Source organism: Melospiza melodia, chromosome 5, assembly GCF_035770615.1.
Source record: "Melospiza melodia melodia isolate bMelMel2 chromosome 5, bMelMel2.pri, whole genome shotgun sequence".
Lineage (NCBI taxonomy): Eukaryota > Metazoa > Chordata > Aves > Passeriformes > Passerellidae > Melospiza > Melospiza melodia.
Genome location: NC_086198.1, coordinates 79,572,125 through 79,590,714, shown reverse-complemented (window position 1 = coordinate 79,590,714; position 18,590 = coordinate 79,572,125). Strand labels below are relative to the sequence as shown.

Below are 18,590 nucleotides of genomic sequence, written 5' to 3'. Positions count from 1 at the left end.
TGTAGCGTATTGCAGGCGCTTCCCTAATTTTATTTTTCATTATTTGAAAGTTTTGCAAGGCAATGCTGCCAAATACGGCTGAGCTAACCAATTTTTTCAGAGAAAAAAAGAATCCTTGTTCTTTTTTGTTCTAAACCACAGCAAATCCTCCTTCTACTAGTCTAGAGTCTCCCCAGGTTCCTTGATTCCTTCCTGTAATTGACAGAAATCCTGGATAGGAAATAATTTTGAGCAGATTAGGGACAGAGCTGCATTTCATGCTGCAATGACTCAAACTCAAATTTTTATCTCATTTTAAAATAGATTTTGTGATATTAGATTAAGTAGTATTAACATCAGTGCAACAGAGAAAAACAATTTTCTGTGGAAAAAAAAATTTGTTGGTACTGCCCAGATATAAATTTACCTTTTCCTCAATTTCTTTCAGTTGCCTCTTTTGAAGTTCTATTTTATCTTCTAGATCTCGAATTCTCTGCAACAGAAAAAGCAAAATAGACATTATTATACCTAATTTGAAAAGGATGTGAATAAAAAAGATGAGAAATAGGTTAAAAATAAAGAGAACAAATGCCCATTATTACTGTAACACTTCCTTTACAGCTATATTAGGCATTTCCATGGCAGAATTTTCCACATTTCCATGAAACCATGGCAATTCAAACAAGCTGCATGTTCAGAATGTCATGTTTATACCAGGAAGTCTACTCACTCATTATTCATAATTTTCACATATACACACAGACAATTCCATTTTGCCTCAAAATTCTTTTTTTTTTTTGTCCAACTGCCAGTTTTTCTGCTTACCTAGACAGTCAGCAGACACTATCACCTTTTAACCTTTAATTTTCTTTTCCTATGAAACATAACCATGCTTCTAGCATAGTCAGGCTATACCACAAGAAAGAGAATGCACAGATTTTCAGTTTACCACAAAGACACCATCCAGAGACTCAGCTCTGTCCTATTACCAGTCACCTCCCACCAGAGCCAGATGGAATGTTTCCTTCACTGTAGCTCCCCATATTTTTAAGGATTTTTCTTGTTCAGTTTCACAAAGATTCTTCAAAAACATGACTGCTGCTGGGTCCACTATCTTATTCTTTTCTGTATCACATATCTCCTTATTTCCTTTCTGTAAGTCACACTGCTTTTTTATTATTTTTATTTTTATTTTGATGTTGAGGGTCTTATACAATTTAGATGCTTTTTATTACACTTTTATATTGTACTTGTTACAGATAAAGTAGGTTATAAGTAATTTTTTCTATAGGCAGAAACCTGAAATCTTCTACTAACAGTCACTGGTGATCAAGAAACAACTTCATACAATGAGTTTTTTTGGGGATTACCCAATCTCAGCCTGGCCTACACCAGCTAGGGGTGTTAACAGTTCCTGACCTTGGAAAGACAAATTATCACCTCCTCTAACGTGGATGGCATAGGTGAGTGCAATTAATGCAGCTGCTGCTGCCTCACTCCCAAATTATTTCATGCCTTTCAAACCGATGCAAACAACAGTACCTGTTTCAAAACAACAGCCAGTCCTCACTCACAAACCCGTGTATATCAGCTGCTGCTGGTAGTTGTTACCTGCATTCAGCCCTAAGACCTCAACCAGGATAAATGCTCCACACTCATAGCCCAGGACAGCTGCAGCAAGGCAGCAGTGAGCCAGTGACCAAACTGCTTTGGAGAAACATGGAGTTTGGCCTGAAAATCACAAATCTAACCTGGAACTATTCCAAAAACGAGGTACACACAACCCTGCAGTTCACTTTTCCTCGGGCATGCTCCTCCACACAAATGTTGAAGACAAGCCATGAGAAAAAAAGCTTTGTTATCATTGCTCCTGTTTCAAAATTGAAGATTTAACTTAAAGCCTGTTTTGAATATTATACATGTAGTGTAAGTCAATCAAAACCTACACTATATCATACTGCAGTGCTCAAAGATTTCCCCAGATAATGCTCAAACCAGCATGAGCCAGATTACCCTCAGGTGATATAAGTGAATGCACCTTTCCTGACAATCACAAATGCCCCAAGCACAGCTGTATTAATTCCACTTTTCCTCTATTCCATTTAAATTGATTTACAGCTCATCTACACCCTGTTCAAGGCAAGCCTATCTCCCAAGTGATCATCTTCATGTACTGCGTGAAGCAGGAATGTTACAATACTGTGAAAAACCATGGGATGAGAACAGGCAGTTGGAATCAGCCCCAACATCTCTAATCCATCAGGTTAGACTCCTGTTTCTCTCCAACTCATTACAGTTATGCTGATTCCTGCTTCTAACCACATCCCAGACCTGACTGACAGAATTCAGTTCTCTGGGGGTTGTGCTCTGATGCTCTCAGATACAATTTGACCACAGTGAGATAAGTGGAGAGAAGCAATTTTTTAAAATATCATTTCCCTCTTCAAGATTTATCATGTGAAGATATTTTTCAATAACTCCTGAGACTCTGCCTTTAGAAAAAAAAAGAATATAAGGAAAAAAAAAAAAATAATTTAAAGCCACCCAACATCTGGTGGCTTTCTCACCTCAGGGTTTAGAGCAAGTGTTCCTCTCTAAAAGAACAAGTTAATTAGGATAAGATGGCATTTTTAGGATTTGGGAATTCTGTTAATCAAGTTAAAATCGAGATGTTATTACTCCCTCATGAATTTTTCATCTTTTCAAGATTATAGCTATCCAGCTTTTTTCTCCAACTATTCAGAGCGGTTCTAAAAAAAGGGCTGAGGCTTCCATTTTCCAATTCCTTCCCATAATAACTGTTAAATTTTGGGAGATGGAAGATAGATAATAGTTTTAAGGTGAAAAAACATATACTTTCTTAAAAATCACTTAAAATACAAAGACAACCTACCAGCTGAAAGGGAATACACAAAGGACTGAATCTCTGAGAACTGAAAACTCTACAAAAACCCCTCAAAACAACTAAATTGGTAACAGTAAGGCAGATTGTGCTGGTTTTGGCTGGGGTAGATTTAACTTTCTTCACAGTGGCTGGTATGTTGCTGTGTTTTGGATTTGTGCTGAACACAAGGTTGATAACACAGATATGTTTTTGCTGTTGCTGAGCTGAGCTTACACAGAGCCAAGGTCTTTTCTGCTTTCCACCCTCAACTCTGGCAGGGAAGTTGGAGGTCAGTGGGAGGCTGGGAGGAGACACAGCCAGGACAGGTGACCCAAAGTGACAAATGGGATATTCCAAATGATGTGACATCATGCTCAGTATATAAAGTGGGAGGAAGGAGGCGGAAAGGGGAATATTTGGAATGATGGTGTTTGTTGGCTCCAGTCCCTGTTACATGTGCTGGTCCTTGCTTCTCTGGAGATGGCTGAACACCTGCCTGCCCATGGGAAGTGGTGAATTGATGTCTTATTTTGTTTGGCTTCTCTATGCAGCTTTTGCTTTCCCTATCAAACTGTCTTTAGCTCAACCCATGAGTTTTCTAGTTTACACCTCCAATTCCTTCCTGATCCTGCTGGGGAGGGAGGGAGGGAGTGGCTGTGTGGGGCTTGGCTGCCAGAGGGGGTGAAAGCACAGGAGCTCACTTTGGTGCCCAGTGCTCTGTTTGGTGGCCAGTGTGGGGCTGAATGGTTTGAGATAACAGCAGGTTTAATTGGGATGCACCAGATTGAATTTGCAGCTCTCAGTGCTGTTCAACCTAGGATCAGCAGGCTCCTGTTCCTGCCCTGGGGCTTGATTACCTGATTGTGTGTTAGAATCTACTGCTCAATAGTGGCCACTTTGTGCTTTTCCTGCCTGCTGCAGTGCTGTACTGCTTATCACCTCACTGAATTGTGCCTGGGAAGGTTCTGATAACAGCCATGGCGCAGGGCCTGGGCTGGCAGGTGCCCAGGGCACTGCTGCTGCCCTGCACAGGGTGGGCACAGCTGCAGGGCAGGCACTGATGGGTATAAATGTGTGCTCAGAGCTGCACCACACTTGGTGCTGAAGGCAGCTGAATGTTTAAACAGCTTGTATTCCTCTCATATGAGTGCAAATCATAGTGACAGATTACTTTTGCTGCCAATGAGTAAAATTTTGTAACTAAGTTCTTTGCTGCAGAAATGAAAGAGTCCAAATCTAGACAGGTCAAAATTTGTTTTAAAACACAACCTTGGGCTGGAATTGTTCATCAGGTACCAAAGCTTGGAGTTGTTTGCTCCTAGCTGTTTCCTTGCTTCCCCCTGGAGTATTATCCAGGAGGATGAAGTGGGTGTAGCTATTCCCATGAATATCCTCTGATTGCTCAGGGACAGACCTGGCAGATAACCAGCATAGTTCGGCTATTAATATATCCTGAAAAATATGATTTAATCATTTATTTCTATTTAACTGTAGAGAAAGCCTTAGTATTTAACACATAAAAAGAATATTTTTCTCTTGTTGTACCTATCTGCATTTACTGCATTATATTGATCACAAAGATGGCAATTTCCAAAAACAACTTAAAAAAATACATGTATGAGAAATGACCATAGCTGTAACAAAAAGGTATCTCCTAGAAGTAGCAAGATATGTTCATCAGTCAAATGCTATATTTAATTACTGAGAAGGAAATTACACAAAAGTTAGAGCTACCAATTAAGACCAAGGCAGGACTGTTGGAGATTCAGTATAAGCCTTTACATTTTACCTACTGTTCCTTTAATTTGCAAGAATTACCAGTCAACAAGCTGTGGACTCTCAGATTCCAACACCTGATTAAATGCTTTTAGTATATTCTGATTTATGTTTGCAGAAGTGTGACTAGGACAACAAATCATGCAGAACTATTTCATTGTTATCACGAAATTCTACATATTTTTATGCTTCAGTGTATAAATTGACGAGCATTAAGTTGAGCTTTTCCTGCCATGTGGTATAGAGTGGTAACAATTGTGCTATAAAAGATTAATTCAGTTCTACCCGTGACATGGCTTGCAGGAACCTTGCAAATCCAATATATTTTCAACAGTACAAAAAAAGTGTGAGGAAGCAACAAAATTGACTCTATTTTGCTCTCAGAACCTTGATAAGTCTCAGCTAAAAAGAAAGGCACAGGCTGTTCTTCATTTCATTTTTTAAAAAGAGAGGGTAGGAATTATTGATAGGCAGCCTGAGTCCAGCAGAGTGTTTGTGTTTCCTTTGGAGCCCCTAGCTTGGTCACAGTCAGAGAGAGGATTAGGGACAATGCAGGGCAGTGCTCTGCTGGGTTCCAGCAATTCCTGTCTTCCTGCAGCTAATAGCTGCCCCTCAGTCACAGGAGTGCACCTTTTTTGGGACTAACAGGATTCATGAGAACAACCCTGTGTAGTCAAATCATACAATGGAGTTACTGTAGGCAAACAAAGAGCCAAAGTCAGGCAAAAACAGAGCAATGGGAGTGCAACCATGCCAGAGAGGAGAGTAAACATAAGGGATGGACTCCTAACGCTGTCCACCTTGCCCACATTCAAAACCAAAATGACAAAATAATGAATACATGTTTCTCATTGATTTTATTACAATAGTAAATAAAATCTCATCACAAAATAATATAGATGGTGCCTTTGCAAATATTCCCTGCATGCAGCTTCCCTGAGTTTTGAAAGAGGGCTGGACCAGCCCCTGTTTCAGCATGGCAGGCACCTGCTCGATAAATAAATCATTCCTGCACTAGCAGCGAGTTTGCTGCCTCTCCTGAGTGAGTGCTCCCAGGCAGGCACGGCACAGCCAGGGCTGAGCACTCCCTGTGCAGAGCTATCAGCAGATGGCTCTGCTGGCCAGGCTATGCTCAGCAGAGCTGCAGCTCTGCCAGGAGGGGGGCTCAGCTCACAGATCCACCCCACTGCCAGACAGACACAGAAAAAACTATGCTCAAGATGCCTTACTTATTATTTAGTTGCAATTTGAACAGACTTTTAAGTTGCATTATAAAACTTTTCTTCATAGTCATTACACATGCAGCACATGTACCCAAGTGGGAGGCACAGATGTAACAGCCTAAAAATGCTAACAATTAGGTAAAGGAGAGCACACCCAGAAGGGTCAGGCAGCTGAAGAACACATTTCCTTTGGAAGTCTGCAATGCCAAGACAGGCAAAGACTGCTCCTAATGGAGGCACTACATATGACAATGTTACTAACAGTCACAAAAGGGACATTTACCATCAGTCAACCACAGTATGTAAATTATATGTTCACAGACTGCAGGCTACTCCAGTTTAGTTCCTGGAGAGATCCCAAACACAAAGGGCTGTCCAACTGCCCCAAAAGCAAGAAATTTGACAATTTTTTCAGCAGTAGAATTAATGTGCAGAAGATTATAGTCATAAATGCTCATTAACCCTCCATTTCCTTTCACCTCATGATGGAAACTTCATTTTTCTGGGAAACAGGATCCACTTCTTGAAATCCAATGACTCACTTAAGCAATTCTTTTTGGTAAACTTGGATGACAAGTACCTTCCAGTACTGTCAGGGAAATTAAGATAAGTCAGCTCTTGAGTAGCAGAGAACTGAACCACCAAGATGGGATCTCCCAGCAGGTCTGACCTTCCTATAGAGTGGGAGTGTCTAAGTCTGACAGAAGCATTGCTTTATAGGCAGTATGTACCTGATCTGGCCTTGGTGGACCAATTCAGGTGTCCCTGCACCTACAGCTCAATTTTCCTGATAGCTGGAAAATTTCCAGCATCCTTGCTGCACTCTTGTACAAGGGAGTCATGACAATAATCAATCTGCATCCAAACTGAGCACGAGGCTAGATAACCCTGGATGCAGATTGATTCTTGTCATGGCTCCCTTGTACAAGGATGCAACAAAAAGGATAAAACAGTATTTAGAACTGAATTGAAGACAAAGAGTCCAATGAAATCATATTAGTACACTTCCAGTAAAGAGCCAGCCAGCTACTGATTTCTAAAGGCAAATTTCTGTCATTTGTAGCATGCTTTGGTTCCTGCAGCTACACTGCAACCCCAAGATTGCAAGCCACACCTCTGGGAAGTCTGAGGAATCAAAGTTTAGGCAAAATGCAAGCAGCATGATGGTGGATGTGTGCCTGGAAATATTACTCTACTTTCACTAATAGAGACATTTCAGTAACACAGGCTTAGAAGACTCAGCTTGTGCTTTAGCCAAAACGACAGTATTGCTCCATTTAAAAAGAAGAAGGTTAATGGCATTCCCACACAGAACAAATGAAGTATGAGTGCTCAGCATGTGTTTTAATAGCAATCCATCTACATTAAGTACCACTCCCATTAATACTGCTCCCCTTGTAAAGGAGCACTGAAATGAATGGAAATCCTTAGTCTGAGTTCAGTGAGCCCTAGATTGCAGCCTCAGAGCTATCATTCTTATACTGGAGGCAACATTTCAGCCCAGTAATGATTCCTCATAAATTTAGACATGGGAGGAACTCCAGCAATACAAAGAAAGAAAATTGATCTGAGATGGTCACAAGTGCCCCACTGCACTTAAATGCCAGGTCCAGATTTCCTCCCCTAAGCAGCCAAAATGTGTGCACTTCCTCATGTGATTAAACTTGTCTTTCAAGCTACCTCAAGTTCTGATGAGAAATGGACTGTGTCACTCCACAATTACATGGTGCCTTTCACAGATTCCTTTTTTTTTTTTTATTTGATGTGCCAGCTGCCTTTTTAGTTACACAGATGGACAGAATTATTGCATTTTCTCTACATTGGGCAGTGTTGCAGGCTACATGAAGTGGACTTCTTCATCCGAGCCAGTTTACCCACAGGGCTAGTCAGACATTCACAGTCCTGAACCACACCTTGGGTGGCTTCAAATCCTCAAGAAGCTTTGGGAAATGGGGAAAAATCTATCTGAAAAAAAAACTTTTGTGACAAATTTTGTCTTTCAGACAATGATCACCACATCATCCTTCATTTAGGTGTCAAACTGTAGAAGTGATGTTCTTGTTCCCTAAACAGGTAAGTAAAGAGCCCACCCATATGAATGTACTGTTTTTACAGACAGCAACACCAAGAAGATCAATTAATCTAGACTCAAAATATGCTCCTTGCCATGCTACTGCACTTGTGAAAATACAGAATGTACTAATCAGGGGGGTTAGAAATCACCTTAACAGTTCCTGTGACACACTCTTATTGGATTTACATTCACCAGCAAATCCAAGAAAACAATTTGATAATTTTAGCACAAAGCAGGCAAAGAAGGATTTGCTAAGCTGCTTAGAGCCTGGCCCTGAAATGTTGGAAAGGTTCAGGTTAATGCCCTTTCACAGGACAGGCTACATCTGACATGAAACATGTTTTGAAACTCTGAAGCCATCTTATGATCAAGAAGGTATCTCATTCTACAGCAAAATTTAGCATGGGAAATATTTTATCAGTCTGACAGAGGGAAGAATCAATATTGTTTCATTACATCTTTATTTTAAGAAGAATCTGCTCACTGTTAAGACACAGGTATGTAAGATCTTCAGCAGTGTGAATGGCATAACTATGTTACATGTACAAATTTAAACAAAGATGAATATAAACTGACTTGCCTTTAGCTATTATTCAAATCACTAAAGTGATGGATAAACACTTTCTTTTCTTTGGGCTTTTTTGAAATCCAATGCATTTTAACAGCTGTTTAAAAGCATGTAGTGTTTTAACAATACAATTTGCATAGGCAATTGTCACATGCATTACTCAAGCTGTTGGATCTGCTGCTGGAAGGGGTGTGTATTCAGAGATCCAAATGTTCCCTTTAATCCCATGTTCCTAGAATGTGATTTTGCATAATGGTCATAAGGAAACAGAAATGCCACTGCAACAGCATTAGCTTAAGCATTATTGGTTTTGTTGACATCTTATTTTACTTCATGAATGAAAACTTAGTGTAAATTTCAGCCAGTTGCATATGATAATAATAGATCATTTTGGATGGACTGTACCTCTCTGATTCTCAATCATTATTTTGTTGCTTGCATAGCAGGTAAAAATTTCATTCTTTTCTCTGTTCTGCAGTCTAATTATAATCCAATTAATAGTTACTGATGTAGGAAAATTGTTCTTTTCAATCTTTATTATGCATCTGTAGTTTCTTTATTTGCCTTTCTTTGGAGAATGAACCTTTTAGCAGCTGCACTGATGCATTTCTCAGCATATGTATTCAGTCACATTTGTAGATGTAAGGCAGTGAATTTTATAAATGCATTCAGTCCGAAATAACTATCTGTTATAATCTGATACAAATTACTATATGTATGTAGTATTTATTAGAAAACCTGATTCATCTTTTTTAACACTGAGAATCTTTGAATTTATGCAACAGCATATTTTGGTATCTAACAGAAGAATATCAACAGTCCTATTGCTTTTTCCTTAGGGAAAAACACTAATTTAAGTATTAGATTTATATTTACACAGAATGGCTATGCTAAGTCTATGTGAGCTCAGAAGACAAAACCCATTCTACATGTTAAAACTGACTCTGTGACAGCCCAGACACATTACGAGGCAGGAAAAAAAAAAAACAAACAGAAGCATAATGTAATATTTATCATTACTTTTAGATTCTTTTACATTCAGATATTTAAATAACAAATTCCTATGTAGGTAATTATAATGGTGTTTGTATGCATTGGGCATATGAAAATACACTTATCCTTAGCTTCTGTAACAAACTTCACATACTTTCCCTTTTAGCCTTGCCTTTCCTCAGCACCCACTGGCTTTTCCTAAGAATCAGGGTATTCAGGATATCAGATGAGAGGATTTCAGCATTCAAATTTCAGATAAGAGTTTTCTTGATACTAATATTATTGCAAGGCATACAGTTGTTCTTACTTGGAGTAGAACCTCAGTCAAACATTGTTTAGGACAAATAGAGCAGACCTTTCAGATGTATTTTTTTAGGTATTACAGCAGTCCTGCTATCACCACTTATTCATACAAGTAGCATCACTAAAGCAATAAGCAAAGCAGACACAGTTGAAGACTATATAAAGAAAACATACACAGGGAAACACTGTAAGATGAACATGTAGAAATTACTAAAATTAACCCTCATCTGCCATGCATGTCTGCTGTGGGAAATTACATAAGTTTATTGTGATATTGTCATTATAGCAGCAATAATGTGCTGAGAGACTCCATGCTCACTCCTGCATGACAAACCAATACCACAGGTCAACCATGATTAGCCTAGTCATGATGTGCTTGATGAATATTGATGACAGTTATACAGCTGTGGTATATCAGATGCTTTTAACAGCGATTCATGAAGATAAAAATTGCATTATCAACAGTAATCTATTACATTTTTAACAACAAACTGCAGACCATTAATACTATTGAAAAAAAAAAAGAAAAATCAGTGGTTACCCTAGGTGTACCTCTTCATATTGTATGCAAACAGCTAGCACCTTAACATTTAAGATTCAAAATAAAATCATTAAACCAATAAATCTCGGTGGATTTGGAAGAAAAATAATCTGAGCCTCCCCCTTTATTATTATAGCAAGGTTCATAGTAATAATTCACCTAATTTCTAAATTGTGTGACACAGCTGTGAGTTTTTGACCAAGCCAGACTCTCTGGGACAAGGCAACATGGCAGAGGAGGGGTTGTCTTTAACTCGTCCTCTCTTTCACAAAGCATTGTGCCAGAGAGGACAGATTTAATACAACACCTCCTCATGCCTATCAATGCCTATATTTTTATATATCAATGAGGTACACTGAGCACAGCATCCTCTCTCCCTCCCCAAAAGTTTTCCCATCAAACATTAAACCTTAATAATATTCCTTGGGTGAGAAATAAACACCAACCACATCCCTTCCCACGCAAATATCTATTATAAATGGCCGAGCCTATGTGTTCAGATAGATATGGTGACATCCAACCCTATGGATTTGTAAACAAATTGCTCTCCCAGTATGGAAAAGTCCATATAGAAGAGAGCAGGAAGAACTCACGGAGCAATGGCATTTGCCATAGCTTTGTTTGGCCTTTAAGCCAGAAGAGCTGTGCCCTCAGAAAAAACTGCTGGTCAGAAGAAGAAGTAAGGAACTTAGTGAAGAAAATTAGTTGTTGTATCTCAATTTCAAGTGGTATTTTGACATTTTAGGATGAAAAAGGACATTGGTGCCTCTGACTTTTCCTTGGTGTCCCTAAGAAGCAGGCACCACACCAGCAGTGAATCCTTCTCTGCAGAGTGGCACTTGGAGGTCAGTACCTGCTCTGTCCTAAAGCCTTGCCTCCTTCCAGTAAAACATGCAAATAAAGTGCTCATTTCTGCTCCTCTTACTTTTGAATAATCCAGTCTGGTCATGAGAGTAAATGCCCTAGTTTAATGAAAACATAGTTAAAATTTTTACAGCTATGTTCTAACTATTTAAAGCTGGAATTGGATGAGTTCAGCAGTTCATAGATATTTTATATTCAGGTCTAGAAGTAATGTAATGATTTCTTTTACTCTGTAAAACTGAGCTTCACCCAAGAATATTCTAACTCAAGTTAAAAGACAACACACTCAGCTTAGTACAGTACTACAGAACAATTTAGGGGGAAAAAAATCACACTTTTTGATGACACAATAAACTAAACTATCTTTTATCTTTCTTTTTTTCCCTAACAATTTTATACAAAGATAAGACTGCTCTAGGAAATTATTGGACTAGATTAGTAAAATCTGTCTTTCATATACCTTCTGACTGGTAGCAGCCATTTTTGGAATTGTGTGTCAATCTGCTGTCCTTCAAGGATTTTCTGTCTTCTCTTTGGATTTAAAATAACTTCAGATGAAATCAGAATAAATTACTTTTCTATTATAAATTTTCTTCATGTTTGGATACTGCCAACAGGGCAATTTGAATAAATCTATCCTAATTTTAAACCTGCTTCTGCTGACTTTCCCCTGTTTCATACTCCAGAAGCAGCTACAGTAAAACCAACAAGAATATATTTTGGTTTTTAATTTGTTTGATTTATATAAAGCATAATTTGACATTTAAATAGTTACTAGTTTTAGAAGACAAGACGATTACAATATATTTTGAAGGTGAACTAAGCATAATGTTGTGTGGATTTTCTGTACTGGGACTTTTTGGGCTACTGCTTTTTTTTTTGGGGGGGTTCTGTTTTATGGTTTTTTTTACTTTGCTTAACTGGGAAGTTGATATCACTTCTTCAGAAACATGTTGCTCTGTTTAAAATATCTTTCTCTGAGATGGATTTTAGAGCTACACAACACATTTTTCTCTCCCTCTAGAAATGATTCAAAGTATATGCATAAAAAATTACTCTTCTTAACAGAACTCGCTAGTAATGACCTTCAGATTTTCAAAAAAAGCAGTAAAGTCATTCCACTGCACTGACTATAACACAAATGTTGCTTTTAAATGAAGTCCTGCTAAAAATAAACCAGACATTGATTTCCAAAAGGTTGTAAGAGCAGTGTAGCACAATGAGACTTTTCTGATGGTAACATCAGCACATGCCCTATTGCTGGAAGCAAATAGCACAAGCTGCTCATGACAGATTTTTAATTAACAAGTTTTACCTCCTCCAAATAGAGAGGATGGTGTAAATCAGAGCACCCTCTCTGACTTAGAGGGAGTACTGCCAACATATTTCAGCTGAGGATCCATCCCCCAGACCTGCATGTTGCACTCTGGGTTTAATAAAAGTGTTGTGTGCCTTAGCAAGCAGATCTAATCACACAGCATGTCTAATTTGGCTCCACAGAGGCCTGCTTTCCTTAATGCACAATGGGTATACATGAATGGTTCCATTTATCCACTAATGAACAGTAATCATGTGGGGCTGTACACACCCAAGAAGAACAGACCTACCAATGTAATACAGAGCCCAACTTTCTAAGATATATTTATTTCACTGTAACAAAGTCAATACCTAGAGGCCAATAACTCAAGCTGTACATCTGGACAAAGAAAAACAAATAAAGCAACTCACACCTGGGCAGCCATTTACCCATTTCCTTATGCCCATCCCTGTCCCTCTCAGACAGTCATTCCCCAGGAAGGACATTTACCAGCTCTGTAACACCAGCACCTCACACACTGAATCCTCAGAGTTCCCACATGAAGCAATTAACCTCTAAGGAAACCTTGCATTCCAACCTATAGCTTTCACCACGTGCTCTCCCATTTCTGCACCATGCATGTCTGGTCAAGGAGCATTTATAGGCAGAAGGAGGGAACTCTTTCTTCATCACCAGACTGCCTTGAACCCCTGCTCTATGACACAGAAACTCTGACTCAGAGAAAACTGTTACCAGGCTGCCAGAGAAGCAGAGTTGTTCTTTTGAAGCCCTTGTATCCGGCACACCAGAAGGTAATGAAGGCAAAGTAACAGGCCTTCTGAAGTGATTGTAGTTCAAAAATTTCATAGAATTTGGAGTCTTTAATACATTATTTCTGTTTCAGGGAAAGTTTGAGGGTGTTTGCAACAAAGAGACTCTGTATTAAGCCTTGCAGGTCCATCATGTTGTCCTATCATTCTCTGTAACCTCCACTCCAGCAGAGGAAAAAGTGTTGCACGTACTGTGGAGGCACTGCAGACTGTAAAATGTGGCCAGGTCTAGACAACTGTTTTGCCAGAACAAAGTGCAGTGGGTGCTTCCTGATGTTACAGCATCAGCAAAACTCCCCCTGGATGTAAATACATGAGGAAAGGAGGGTACTTATCGGAGATGTATTTCACTTAGTGCAGTTTCATCCATTCATTCGGATTCTCTCAGCACAAGTGGGGTTTCATTTGTGTAACACTCAGCTTCTGGCACTTGCTTGTGAGATGAAAGTAATCCCGTGAGAATTAGCCCTCCAATATCCCAGGCAAATTAACTAGCATCTTTGCCTTTGTTTTTCCTGTTTAATAGGGAATGTGTAGGGGGGAGGGCATGTGTGTGTGGGTTAAAAATAGATTACTAAAATGCTTAGATGCTTATTAAGCAGTGGAATTCAGTTTAACATGTCCTGCAGGGCTGTAACATTAGCATGTCTAATGAGATGGGCACAACATGAAACTCTAATGACATCCTATAAAATGGGTCTGGAGACAGGTACATAAACATCCATGGCTAATGAAGCTATGTTTATGATGGCATTTTTGTTTTCTTATGCACTCACCATATTTAACCTTATGTTGTGAAGCAATCTGTGAATGCATGAGCTGGACTAACAGAAGATATGCTCCAGATGTGCATATAAAGTGCTCTAATTGACAGTAAGCAGGGCATGGAACAAATTGGAAAAAAATCTAAATTAAACCCCAGATATACATAAAATATGTATTTTGAGTCCTCTGGGACAACTGTTTCACTTTACAAATCTACTCTTATTTTTTCCTTTCTATTTGCCACTATTACATGAGCTCAACTTAAAGGCTCTGCCCAGGTCCCCAAAAACTACACTCTAACAAGGGACACAAAATGTGTCAAACCACATTCATGGTGAAAACAAAAGACCAAACTATATCTAGTCCGATATTAAAATCTGAAATTGTCGATTATTTAGGTGTAGAGGCATTACTCAACAGACAATATCATTCGTACCCATTAAATATCACCAACAACAATATTTACCCTACTGAAAAGAAGTAGGGTATGTTATTGTTTTGAATAAAACATCAACAGTCTGGCTAGGAAATTGGACTGCCTAAGAGACTAACCATTCTCACTAATTTTCAGCTACACTAATAACATTAAACTAATATCTTCTGGCTCCAACTTAATTTACCCAATTTAATATATTTACTCTCTCTTTCTGATGCTTTTAGTGGCAGCTGGTGCCTACCCTCTCCAGCTTTCTGTGTACCATTTCTGATGACTAAAACTAGGTGACAACCCATTAAACAAGTTCATCTCCTGCTCTCAATGTTACACATTCCAAACCAACACAACAGAGTCAAGGAGCAGATAAAGGAAACTTTTTGGAACTCAGAGGTCAGGTCTAGCACTGCCGCCATAAGCACTTCCTACCACTATAGGATGACAGCAGATGATCACAACAGTGCTGGGTCACATTACACCAGTTTCATCTATACTCATCTATAAGCCAACTGGAACAGAGAGAGGCTTGGACTAAACTGAAAGCAGTTCTTGCTCCTGAATCAGCACCTGAAATAGCAACATTGTTCTGGACACATCTGCACAGCACATTTTGGCATTTGCAATATGTGATTTCAGACTTGCACAGAAAGTAGCCAAGCAGTCCACAAGATCTAGGACATCTGCCTACAACTTCCACAGTCTACTATAAAGGAGAGCCAAAATCCTTGTAAACAATTATTTCTGCTGTAGTAATTAATTAACACCCCAAGACATGCAGCTCTCTTCTTTCACTGAATATTTGCACAAAAACACTAGCAATGCTACCAACACTAAATAATTACCGCACTTCAAGGCCAGGACCTTGCCAAATTCAAGTTGTCAATAGTTGTGCTTCAGGAAGAAGTTTGGACAGAAAAGGCTTCCTGAATGAATTTAAAGGAGTGAAAGCTTATAAGTAGCCTCTTAAAAGACTTCCTGAGACTTCCTTTTTTATTTTATTTAAAAGAGTTCATAAATATCTAAAATAAATAAAAAGGGGAATCTCAGGACCTTTCTGTGTCGCTGCAACCCTGAGATTGTTAAAAGTCTCTTTTCCCAGCCCGGTGCTTGAAGAATGAGTTGGAGTTCTTCAGTTCTTGGTCTCAAGGTTGTTTATTGTGTCTTATCTATAAAAATTTTCTCCTGCCCTGCCGAGGTCCATCCAGCAGGACAGTTCCAGGCACTCTGCCTGCCCCCCCTTTATACTAAAAACTACGTATACAATGTTTACAACTACTTTCCAATACCTATCACCTATGTTAGACAGTGAGCTTCTAGTCTAAACCAATCTGTACGTGCCACCATCTCAGCAAAAGATGGAGGCCAAGAAGAAGAAGGAGAAAGGCTGCACACACTCAGTTTCCTCCATCTTGCTCCCTGAACCTCCATACCAAAAACCCTAAAATCTACTTTTCCACCCCGTGATAACTTCACTAATATTCTACCTAAACTGCTGTGGCTTGCTGATCTTCATATAAGGTTGGTAATTTGCTCCACAGGTCATATTCAAAACCACAGGTGTTTTGGGCTCTGTGCCAGGGCTTCTGAGCCCCCTGGCAGGGATCTTGGCCGTCCTGGACAGCCAGAGGGATGTTCTGGGTTCCCACAGGGAAAAAAATAAAAAACTTGGATTCCTGTAACTGTTTCTGCCTTTACTCCTTTCATAGTGTTAGACTAACAACCTTCCATTCTGACTTTTTCTACTTTAGGCCTCAAACCTGCAACAAGCTCCCATTGGAGTCCTGTGGAAGACTGTGTGGTTGCTCACACACGAAAGGTTGTGCAACAGCACCTTGTGGTGAGACAGTGCCTTGTTCTGAGTGTGCACCATGCCCAGCACACCCAGGTGCTGACACCACACGCTCCTTGGCACGGGAGCTGTACAGAGACCAGACTGAACACAAGTCCACAAGGTGAGGGTGAAGCAATGCTGTCGTACGGGCAGTGGCGGCAACCACAGAGGTAACACCAACACCAAGGGGGAGGAGAGAGAACCACCGGGATTACCTGCTGGGCCTGCTGCAGCAGCTCCATCCTCTCGTGCAGGATCTGGCTGTCAAACTCCCGGCTCTGCCTCAGGATCTGCCGCCGCACCTTCTCCACCGCCGCGCGCAGATCCTCCCGCTGCGCCTCCGTCAGCGACTCGCTGGCCCGCCGGCCGGGATCCTGCTGCAGGGCATTATACAGCGTGGCCTCCAGCTCCTGGATTTTCTAGTGCAACCCAAAGCACACACAGACAGGCTGGCGTTTGAATCCAGCAGGCAAACGACCCACCAAGAGCTAGAGGAGGAGGCTAGCAAGGCAGGAGGGCAGGATGGACACAGACAGACAGACAGAAAGCAGCAAGCGTGAGCGGTGAGGAGCATTCCACACAGAGTGCACGCAGCCTCCTGGCACGGATGGACACCCGGGAGATGGGTCCTGCTCTAGCAAATCATTGATTCTTCCATTTAAGAAAGATTCAGAAGATAGGTCTGCATTCAGTACGTGATAAAACTCCAAATCTTGCTGCTCAACATTACAAATTTAATTCAAACTAACAGATTTCCTTCAACTGCAGCTGAATTGTTAAGCCATCCTATAAAATAAAAAGACCCCAGGAAAAACTGTGAACAGAAATCTCGCTCTCCCTCTCTGTGGCCCTAGTGACCTGATAGCCACGGCTCACAGTCTGTGTCACTGGCTTAGCTCCAAGCTGCCATAAGCAATGAAGGAAGGAACACTTGTATACACTAATCCCTCATCCATCTCTTGCTGTCTGCCAGATTACTAACATGATTCTCATGCACCGACCAAAACTGCAGTACTTTGCAAAGCCCACAACACAGGAGAACTTCAGATTCACGTGGATAATTGTACTCCCAAGAGGAAAGGCAGGAATCATGGCAGTGTTTCCTCGATTGCTGGGGCTAGCATGATCCTATCAAAAACCAGCATCCAGACTAACAATATTTGGATCAAGAGCATCTGACCACATCCCTTTGGCCCTCAGAACACCTTTGTGAGGTAGGTAATTCCATCCATATTAGTGATGCATAAACAGCTGCACAGAGAGGTTAAATGGCTTGCCCAAGGTCACAGTGCTAGAAATAGTGCCTGCTTGCTTTATCTCTGTTATCTGCTCTGAGCACTAGACCTTGCTTCTTCTCTGAAAACATTTTCCACTCAAGAAATATTTACGATGTATAAATAGTGCTTCAGGCCATTATATTTTTGATTTTTTGATTTCCCAAAGTCTCACTATTTGCAAAGTTGTGCGTGTAGTTTTACCAATTCCTGGATAATTCCCGATTGTTGTTTAGCCTGAGAAAAGGCAAGGTTGTAGCTTCCCTTTTGAAAATGAGGAAGGGTAAGGTTGGATAGGATCGCACAGGAAAGAATCGCAGAGGAAGAACAGGCATTCCTGGTTTAGGATAGGTTAGCAGCAGTAATACTTACAAATGCTTCAGGAAAAGAAATAATGGAAAAGTTCTAAAGTAATTTCTGGTGTATTTTAGCAGCCATGGTTTTTTTTCATACATAAACCAGCTTCCAGATGTACCAACAAGATTTTTCCATATCATAGAATAAAAAATGCAATGCAAAAATGTTACACTTGTAAGTACTATAATCCATTCCTAAACTTTTGTTTGAGAAATACTTGATTTCTAGTCTGGCAGGAAAAAATAGATAATAAAGTAAAAAACAGTCCTATTTATAATTAAAAGAAAAAAAAAAAACAAAAACAAACCCTGCATTTTATCATATCTGTTCAAACAAAAAAATTTAATGACTGTTCTTTTCCTACCATGTATGCCTGGTCCAGAGCTTGCTTCCTGTAGTCGAGTTCTTCCTCTAAATAACCCTTCTGTTTACTGAACAGGTCCTGAGCAATAATAAAAACAAGGGAGTGTTTGTTCTTTATCCTAATTCATGAAGAATCATAAATGCCATCATTTTTATGCAAGCTTTCCACTTGGAAGCAAAAGAAAACCCATAGCAAACAACCACGTTCATCCTAAGGATATTTGGAATATCAAAT

General features: G+C 39.9%; 1 protein-coding gene across 8 annotated transcripts in view; it reads right to left on the bottom strand.

The window, feature by feature from the left end:
* JAKMIP1 (janus kinase and microtubule interacting protein 1) overlaps window positions 1-18,590 on the bottom strand; it is a 230,248-nt gene that overhangs the window by 89,152 nt on the left and 122,506 nt on the right. For 6 of the 8 annotated variants that reach the window (XM_063157607.1, XM_063157610.1, XM_063157606.1 and 3 more), the window contains 3 exons: window positions 18,357-18,434; window positions 16,577-16,780; window positions 407-472 (listed from right to left, as the gene is read on the bottom strand). In XM_063157607.1, coding sequence (XP_063013677.1) covers window positions 407-472; window positions 16,577-16,780; window positions 18,357-18,434 — 348 coding nt within the window. The remainder of the gene's footprint in view (window positions 1-406; window positions 473-16,576; window positions 16,781-18,356; window positions 18,435-18,590) is intronic. The other 2 variants (XM_063157614.1, XM_063157612.1) reach the window with 1 other exon arrangement.